General features: G+C 50.3%; 1 protein-coding gene across 1 annotated transcript; it reads left to right on the forward strand.

The window, feature by feature from the left end:
• Positions 1 to 2,661: 2,661 nt before the first annotated feature.
• On the forward strand, positions 2,662 to 8,615 carry LOC116982595. Its single transcript, XM_033035872.1, has 2 exons — positions 2,662 to 3,260; positions 6,095 to 8,615. Exons 1-2 carry the CDS (start codon positions 2,937 to 2,939, stop codon positions 7,568 to 7,570), a joined length of 1,800 nt encoding a protein of 599 aa, XP_032891763.1. The 5' UTR covers positions 2,662 to 2,936; the 3' UTR covers positions 7,571 to 8,615.
• Positions 8,616 to 10,145: the final 1,530 nt, after the last annotated feature.

A 10,145-nucleotide genomic window follows, 5' to 3' on the forward strand; every position in this document is an offset into this window, starting at 1 on the left:
ACCTACATTCCTTCCTCTGGCTTCACAATTTGCTACTTTAGACTTTATAGATACAGCACGGAAACAGGGTGTTCAGCCCAGTCCACATTGACCAGCGATCACACTAGCACTATTCTACATACTAGGGCCAACTTACAATTTTTTACCAAACCCAATTAATCTACAAACCTGCATGTCTTGGGAGTGTGGGAGGAAACCGGAGCACCCGGACAAAACCCACAAAGTCGTAGGGAGAAAACTCCATACAGACAGGTCTTTGGTGCTGTAAGGCTGCAACTCTACCACTGCCCCAACGCTTCAATCTTTTTGTCTCACACCTGTTCATTTTCATCTCTGGCATTTGTCCAACTATCTGCCTATCTTTGCCCCCTTGCCTCTGTTATCTGCCACACATTATCCTGCCCCCTCACTCTTCCAATTTTCTCCCCCCGCCCTCCCCCCCCCCTTGCAATCAGTCTAGAAGGGTCACTACATGGAACTTCACCTATCCATGTTCTCCAAAGATGCTGCCTGACCCGCTGAGTTACTCCAACACATTATGTCTTTTTTTAATTACGAAGTGTGCAAAAAATGTAATTGTTATTTTTCCAAAAGTAAACTTTATTCAGAATAAAACAAAAACAGTGCAAAAGCACTTCTGACATTCTCAGCATTTATATATTTATTTGTGTTATATTTGGTGGTGATTACTAACTATCCTTACACCAAGAGATAGTGGTGTTCCTAAGAAACCTCATGTTATAGAAAAACGTGTTATACAAACAGAAGGTACATCACCCATTCCTTCTCTCCAGAGATGCTGCCTGTCTCTCTGAGTTACTCCAGCATTTTGTGTCTATCTTCAGGAGGTACAGGAGCCTGAAGTCTCACACTATCCATTTCAGGAGCAGCTACTTCCCTGCAGTCCCTTGCAATGTCGTGGCTTTTGCTGTGTGTTTTTGGTGGTAATGTCACCTGCGTTGGATGGAAAGAACAATTGCGCCAATGAGTGCTCACAACCTCTGGAGAAGGATCTCAATCCAAAACTTCACCTATCCATGTTTAGTTTAGTTTAAAGTTACAGTGTTGAAACAGGCTTTTCATCCCAGCAAGTCCACGCTGACCAACGATCACACACACATACACACTAGTTCTATCCTATACACTAAGGGGGCAATTTACGGAAGCCAATGAAACTAAAAATCTTCAAGTCTATGGAGTGTGGTAGGAACCCGGAGCACCTGGTGGAAACCCACGTGGTCACAGGGAGAATGTCCAAACTCCACACAGACAGCACCCGTGGTCAGGATCGAACATAGGTCTCTGGTGCAGTAAGGTAGCAGTTCCACCACTGTGCCACTCTGCTACCCATGTAAATGTTCCCCAGAGATGCTGCCTGACCTGCTGTTTTTATGTCTGGCTGTGGCGGCTTTGACAGTCCGGAGTTGTCTTCCAGAGGGAAGTGATTCAAATAGTTTGTGGCCAGGGTGAGAGGGGTCAGAGATGATCTTGCCCGCTCGCTTCCTGGCCCTTGCAGTGTACTTTTCATCGATGGGGGGAAGTTTGCAGCCAACAACCTTCTCGGCTGATCGGACGATGCGCTGCAGCCTCCGGATGTCATGATTGGAGGCTGAGCCAAACCAGACCATGATGGAGAAGGTGAGGACAGACTCTGTGATGGCCGTATAAAACTGGACCATCATTGCCTGTGGCAGATTGTGTTTACTCAGCTGCCGCAGGCATACATCCTCTGTTGGGCCTTTTTGACTTTGGAGTCGATGGTGGACTCCGATTTAAGGTCCCTGGAGATGATGGTTCCAAGGAACTTAAATGACTCCACAGATGTAACTGTTGTGTTGTTGATGGTGAGTGGGGGGGGTGGGAGGGGGAGCTCCAGGTTGTTGCGATGGCACCAGGACGCCAGCTGTGTCACTTCCTGTCTGTAGGCAGATTCCTCCCCATCCTGGATCAGCCCAATCAGGGTTGTGTCATCTGCAAACTTTGGAAGCTTGACAGAGGAGTCTGTGGAGGTGCAGTCATTGGTGTAGAGAGAGTAAAGGAGAGGGGAGAGTACGCAGCCTTGCGGTGCTCCTATGCTGAGGGTCTGCGGATCTGAGACGAGCTTTCCCAGCCTCACATGCCTGTCTGTCAGGAAGTTGGTGATCTACTGACAGAGGGGTTCAGGCACTGTCAATTGGGAGAGTTTGGAGTGTAGTAGCTCTGGCACAATGCTGTTGAATGAAGAGCTCAAATCCACAAACAAAATCCTTGCATGGGGTCCCCTGGTCGTCTAGGTGCTGGAGGATGAAGAGCAGGCCTCGGTTGACGGCATCATCCACTGATCTATTTGCCCCTATGCAAACTGCAGGGGGTCCAGCAGGGGATTTGTGATATTTTTCAGGTGGGCCAGCACAAGTCTTTCAATGGTCTTCATGATTACAGATGGTCAGTGCGACAGCTTGTGTAAAAAATGTCAGTTGTCCCTAATGTTAGGATAGTGCTCGCATGCGGGTAGATAGCTGGTCTGCGCGGACTGGGTGGGCTGAAGGGCCTGTTTCCGCGCTGTTATCTGTAAAGTAAAATTATGCCCGCCTGCATGAGACTTTCCTTGGCCGCCTGCTGCCGGTGAACCAAGCAATTAGCAGAAGACACAGGGCGCATGTGCACTTTCACTTTCCCCGGACTTGCCCTTGGCCCTGGCAAGGAAGCGGAGTGAAACTGACCGATTGACACTTATTTGTTGCCGCCGCCGTCGCCGCGACTCGTACATCCCGTGGGCTGTGAAATTAACACGTGAAACTGACCGAGTGATACTTTGTTGCCACCGCCGCTCAGTCTGATACATCCCTCGCTGTGAAACTGCCCGGTTGATACATTGTTGCCGTCGTCCAAACTGATACATCCGCGACACGTGAAGCTGCCACTTTGTATCCAACTGCCTGTGTTCGAGCAGCGACATGAGTAGATACAGCAAACAAGAAGTTTATCAAAACTTTCTGGACTTTTATCAGAAAGCTCTGGCCTCGGGCAACCTATCTCCCTGCACCGGGGAGGAGCAGGTGCTCCAGGGCAGGCTCTTCCTCAATTCTGTGACCGGCGCGGGACACCGCTTCCAGTTCCTGGACTTCTACCGCCTGGCCTTGGATTTGATTGAATCCAAGGACAGTCAAGACTTGGAGGAAGATGGTTTTCGAGGTCTGAGCAAAGCCTTCGAATTGCTGGAGATGTTGGCCGTCAATTTGTACATGTGGCCCTGGCGGAAGGAGATCAAGTCGATCAAGGTTTGATGTGTACAGTTCAGGGGCTGGTTCCGGGCTTCCTCCGCAGCCGGTGAAATGGGGAGACAATGCAGGAAGGAAGGAACTGCAGATGTTGGTTTACACCGAGGATAGACACAAAATGCTGGAGTAACTCAGCGGGTCAGGCAGTATCTCTGGAGAAAATGTGACGTTTCAGGTCGAGGCCCTTCGGGCTGAGGGTCGGGGGAGAGGAAAACTAGAGATATGAAAACATAGAAAATAGGTGCAGGAGGAGGCCATTCGGCCCTTCGAGCCAGCACCGCCATTCATTGTGATCATGGCTGATCGTCCCCTATCAATAACCCGTGCCTGCCTTCTCCCCATAATCCCTTGACTCCACTAGCCCCTAGAGCTCTATCTAACTCTCTCTTAAATCCATCCAGTGACTTGGCCTCCACTGCCCTCTGTGGCAGGGAATTCCATAAGGTGCAGAACAGAGCAGAGCAGGCACCGGTGGATCGGTGATATCTCGGTGTTATTTCCTGGGTTTGCGGTTTAGGTTTATTATTATGCAATGCAATCCAATCAGATAAGACTACACATAAAACAATCAAGCCAACCTCACGGTATAAATGTTAGAGCAAAGGGGACGATCCTAGAGTACAGAATATAGTTTCTCAGCATTGTAACGTAACAATTCTTGAAACAAAGTCCAATGTCCGCAATGGGGCTGGTTGGAGACACAAGGAACTACAAATGCAGGTTTATTATTTTTTTTTAAACGACAAAAAGTGCTGAAGTAACTTGGCAGGTTAGGCAGCATCTCTTGAGGAAATGGACAGGCGATGTTTCGGGTCCGGATGCTTCTTCAGAATGATTGTCCCACCTGCCTACGTTTGGCCCATATCCTTATAAATATTTTCTATCCGGGAACCTGTCCAAACATCTTTTAAATGCTGTTATAGTATCTGCCTCAACTATCTCATCTGGCAGCTCATTCCATACACCCACAGCGCTCATAATGGGGGGGGGGGGGGGGTTGAAGACCCCTCAGATTCCTATTAAATATTTCCCTCTCACCTTAAACCTATGACTTTTGGTTGTTGATTCCCCTACTCTGGGTAAAAGACTAAATAGACCCTATCTATTTCCTCATAATTTCCCTCTATAAGATCACCCTCCTGCACTCTAAGGAATAAAGTCCTTGCCTGCCCAATCTCTCGCTATAGCTCAGTCTATCAAGTCCTGGCAACATCTTTGTAAATCTTCTCTGCAATCTTTCCAGCTTAATGACATCCTTCCTTTAGCAGGGTGACCAAAACTGAACACAGTTTTTTTTTTAAATCAAAAATTGTATTCAATTATTAAAAATAATATTTACACTCGAATAAAACAAGCCAGAACCCACCAGCATAATACAATACAACCATATATCCATAATAAACTACGTTACAATCCTTATTGAGGATACATTCAACACCCTGCAGAGCCCAGCGGTCCCAAGGGCACCCTCAGGGTGGAGGGTGCCTGTGGAAAAACTGAACACACTACTCCAAATGTGGTACAATTGTAACATAACATTCCAATGTCTATACTCAATTCCCTGACTGATGAAGGACAATGTACTGTAGACTTCTTCACCACCCTATACCCGTGACATCACCTTCAAGGAATTATATGCAGCCCTGGTTTAGAGGCTTTAGATGGAGGGGAGGGCTGTGCCCGTGATGGACTGGGCTGAGTCCACCACTTTCTGCAGCCTTCTTTCTTGTGTGTTGGAATTGCCAAACCAGGCCGTGATGCAATCGGCCAGGATACTTTCTTGAGTGTACACAAATAAGCTGGAGAAACTCAGCGGGTGCAGCAGCATCTATGGAGCGAAGGAAATAGGCAACGTTTCGGGCCGAAACGGGGTTTCTGCCCGAAACGTTGCCTATTTCCTTCGCTCCATAGATGCTGCTGCAGCCGCTGAGTTTTTCCAGCTTTTTTGTGTACCTTCGATTTTCCAGCATCTGCAGTTCCTTCTTAAATACTTTCTTGAGTGTTTTGTAGTACTCTAACTATTAGAAGCCTCACAGCAATGGAGATCCAGGTTCAATCCTGACCTCAGGTGTTGTCTGTGTGGAGTTTGCACGTTCTCCCTGTGACTGCGTGTAGGCTTCCTCCAGGTGCTACAGTTTCCTCCCACATCCCAAAGACGTGCAGGTTTGTAGGTTAATTGGTCTCATGAAATTTCTCCAAGTATGGATGAGAAAGAATGATAATGTAGAACTAGTGTGAACGTGTGATAGGTGGTCTCGGTGGGCCAAAGGGCCTGCTTCCATGCTGCGTCTCCAAACAATAGTGTACCTAGATACAATGAATAACTTTGTTTGCATGATATCCAGTCAAATCACACCATACACGAGGACAACAAAGCCACACGCAAGCAGTGAGTCTGAAGAAGAGTTTCAACCCAAAATGGCACCCATTCTTGTTCTCCAGAGATGCTGTCTGAGCTGCTGAGTTACTCCAGCATTTTGTGTCTATCTTTGGTGTGAGACACAAGTAAAACAGGTAGTGCAAAGAAAAATACCATAGTGTGGAAGATAATGCTGCAGTATTATAATGTTATAGTTACAAAGAAAAAGAGCAGGGGCCTCAATTAGGTGGGTTGGAAGATCAGGACTCATAAGTTCTAGGAAAAAATTAGGCCATTCAGCCCATTAAATCTGCTCCGCCATTCAATCATGGCTGATCTATCTTTTCCTCTCAACCCCATTCTCCTGCCTTCTCCACATCACCCCTGACACTGGTACTAATCAAGTGGGTCTAGTGAGAGAGTAGGTGCCAGGGGTTATTGTTTGGAAGGACTAATGCTCTCTCGTTAATTTCAGACTTTCACTGGAGCCTTTGTGTACTTCATCCAACCGGTGTTCCCTCCCGGAGTTCTGCGGGAGATTTTGGAGAAGTTGGGCTACGTTCAGAAAGGAGGCAGCGAGTTTGTGATGGCGGGGGAGGTGAACGAGGAGGCGGTTGGACAGCTCGGCTTTGAATTCTTCTTGGCCAGGGCAGAGTGCGAGGTGATGCAGGAGATGCTGGGACAGGCACCTTCTCGGAGGCTCCAGGACATCGTCCAGCTGAGGTGCGGGGAGTCAGTGAGGCAGGACGACGGTGGGAAGCGACTCGGCTGTGGCTCCGCGGGGGCCGGCGAAGGGGCCGGATCGGGGAACGAGGGGGCCCCACAGTCCGATGAGTTCCCCGCCCCGCTCCACTTCCCTGACCATCCCTTGCCCCTGGCAGAGACCAATGCCGGTGGGATCTTTGAGCTAGAGGCACGGGGTCTCAAGAACGACCCATTGACATCGTTGCTGCCAGACAGCATTGACCTGTACAGCGATGCCGTCGTGGGAGGAGATCGGAGATATCTGCCGGACCTGGCGGCTTGTTTGAGTCCCGGTGAGTTGGGGCAGTGCAATTCCCTTCTGGTTCTGGATAAATCGCTGGTGGACAATGCCCGGGCGGAAACACTGGGGAAACTCGCACCTCGACTGAATCTCTACTCCAGTTCAATCCTCCTCGACAACTGTCTGGATGGTCGGCCTTCCAATTTGAGTGTTGGTAACCTTCCCGATGGGAGGCCTCTGAGGAAGACGGACAACGACGCCATGGACCAGAAACCAGCAATCAAACAGGAATACCCCGATGAGAAGAGGTCAGGGAAAAGCCCTCAGAACAAGTCCTCCCCGAAGTGCGGTGGGTTCACGAGTGGGACAGGCAACAGTCAGAAGAGGGAATGTGTTTCGGCTGTGGAGATACAGTTGAAGAACAGGGAGTTGGAGATGCTGTCCTATCCCACAGCGGAGACCGTTGGGCCGGCGGTGCCACGTCCGATGGACGACTTTGCATCCTCGGAGTCACAGGGCCCAGGGCGGAGTCCACGGGAGCCCCCAGGGGCCAGAGTGCTTTGGTTGAACCAGCGGCCCCATGACCTCCAGACCTGCCAACGCCCTGGTGTGGCCGAGTGCTGCTTGTGTTCCCCCGTGGAGATAGTCACCGGGCAGCCGCTGATGGATGGCCCCGAGTTCGGGCGCAGCTCGGCTCAGGAGAGCGGGGGCAGCGTTGTCCGTGAACCGCCGCAGTCCTTCTACATCCCACCCAGCAGCCTGGAGAGCCGGCCGCTCCTCGCCTCTCCCCAAGACCCCCGGCCCCCCCGCCCCTGCCCCGATTGTCGCCGGGAACACCTTCACGAGCAGGAGCTGGTGATCGGAGGCAGCGGTGATCCCTACATCTACGTGAGCAAGCTGGCGGGACAGGGCACGGACGGCGAGGGCTGGTCCACCAGGTGCAACCACTACGAGGAGGACGTGTAGACAACGCCCTTCCATCGGGAACTCTCTCTGTGACGGTGCCAGTCTATGCTCTCAGGAGGCGTCAGCTCAGCTAATCCTGCCCGGCTTCTTCCTACTTCCCGCACCAAGGGCCAGGAAGCATCAAATCAACCAGGGCTTCCAATCCTGCTCCCCAGCAGTCAACGCTCTATCAGCGATGCTTGCAAGCAAAGATTAGTTATCCTGCTGCCAGATAGTGCCCAGGTGGCTGAAGGTTCGAATAAAAGTCGGTGGAGCAAGTGCAGCATCTCCACAACAACCTGCGGGGTTGCGTGAAGCCAATCACTGCCAAATAACCAGTGTGCCTCCAACCTTAAACCCAATCACCCAACTCTCCTCACCACCCGCCCCTACTGCCTTTACCTGTATCCACATATCGTTCCCAGGAGGTAAATGCAGATGTTGGTTTACACCAAAGATAGACACAAAGTGCTGGAGTAACTCAGTGGGTCAGGCAGCAACTCTGGAAAAATGACGTTTTGGGTCGGAACCCTTCCACACATACACACAGAGCTGAAGAATGGTTCCGACCTGAATCGATCGATGCTCCGTGTGGACTTGATGGGCCGAAGGGCTTGTTTCCATGCCGTATCCCCAAACTACACGAAAGAAGGTGTAGATAGAGGTAGTTAAGAGGCTTTTAGATAGGCACATGGATATGCAGGGGGCTGGATGGATGTGGGTCACATACAGGCAGAGAAGAGTTGCTCTTGGCATCATGCTCAGCACTGACATTGGGCCGAATGGCCTGGTCCCGTGCCTTACGTGTAACTCCGTGGATCAGGCAGCATCTCCAGCCGACCTGCTGAGTTTCCCCAGCACTCTGTGTTTTGTTTCAGTAAAGAGATGGTTTGTGTCAGCACGTGAGGTGGATGGACACGTATGTATTGGGTGCACATGTATGTGTGTGTGTGTGTGTGACATGGTGAGCATACAAACCAACCTGGGACGGACTCAACTCTGCTGCAATGCTCTGTACCTTGTTAATGCTACTTTAATCAAAGAATAAAATATCAGGTGAACCTCACTCTTACGGCAGTGTTCCCACTACTCAGAAGGGCTTTGGTGGTGGTGGGGGGGGAGGGGGTTGTGTGCAGGTGAAGAGGGGAGGGGGGTGGGGGATGGTGGTGATGGTACTAGGGCAGAGGTGGAGCAGGTTGGTGATAAGGTAGTTGTTGTATGTGACTGAATGGGGCAATGGGGATGTGGGGTGACCGGGAGTGAGGGGGCTGGAGGAGAGGGGTGGTGGTACAGAGAGAGAAGGGGTGACGTTAAGGTGATCCATCCTGCTCCATCCAAGACCGCAAGAAATTGCAGAGAGTTGTGGATGCAACCCAGATCATCACACAAAGCAACCTAATTTCCACTGACTCCGTCTACACTTCATGCCACCTCGGCATGGCCACCAGCATAATCATGAACGAGTCTCACCCCGGTCACTCCCTCTCCCATCATCAAGAGGTAGTGTGAACACACAAACCTCCAGATTCAGGGGCAGTTTCTTCCCAGCTTTTGTCAGGCAACTGAACCATCCTATTACAAGCTCGAGAGCAGTTCTAACCTACCATCTACCTCATTGGAGACCCTTGAACTATCTTTAATCAGACTTCACTGCACTTTATCTTGCACTAAATGTTATTCCCTTTATCCCATTTCTACACATTATGGACGGCATGGTTGTAATCGTGTACAGTCTTTACACTGACTTTATAGCACGCAACAAAAAAGCTTTTCACTGTAACTCAGTACATGTGGCATTAATAAACTAAACTAAACTGGGTGATGAGGTGGGACGGCGATCCTGAATGGGTAATGGCTGATGCAGTGACGGAGATGAGGATGTGATGGAGAGCGGTGCTGAGATAATTGTGGAGGAGTGGGCTGATTAGAGAGGGGGTGGGAATGTTGGTGGTGGATCGGATGGTGGGAGTGACAGCAGTGGCGTAGACTTGGGTGGTGGGAGTGGAGGTGAGGGTGGTGGGGTGGAGAGACTGTGTGACTACTCTCACCTCATGGTGTTAGATCTTTCTAACAAGTTATGATTTTAAATCACTGTTTTAAATCACTGGGGCCAATTGTCTCACTGTTTGCAAGACCAACATTAATTGATTAGGTAGGGTGTCATGGGGTTGAGAGGGAAAGATAGATCAGCCATGATTCAATGGCGGTGTAGACTTAATGGGCCGAATACCCTATTTCTGCTCCTATCACCTATGATTGTCATCGTTAGGCGGCGCTTGAGAAGCTAATGGATCACTGCTCCACTGCCGATCAACAACCGTGCCTTCCAAGCTCCTGCCATCTCCACCGCAGCCCCTTCCCCCTCCCATTCCCCCACCGCACCCTTCCCAACACCCGAAATCCCCTCTGCCAAACCCAGCAGCCGTACCGTCCTCAACCCCCCTTTGGCCATGGCCAGTGACTGGAGCCGAGAACCATGAAGGCAACACTTCAAATTACAAAGAACGAGAGTCAAAATCCTGATGTCTCCTGTGCCACTCCGTTTATTGAATGACATTCCATCAACAGGTAAGTCAGACAATTTCAGCCAGCAACA

This window comes from Amblyraja radiata, chromosome 17 (genome assembly GCF_010909765.2).
Source record: "Amblyraja radiata isolate CabotCenter1 chromosome 17, sAmbRad1.1.pri, whole genome shotgun sequence".
Taxonomy (NCBI): Eukaryota; Metazoa; Chordata; class Chondrichthyes; order Rajiformes; family Rajidae; genus Amblyraja; species Amblyraja radiata.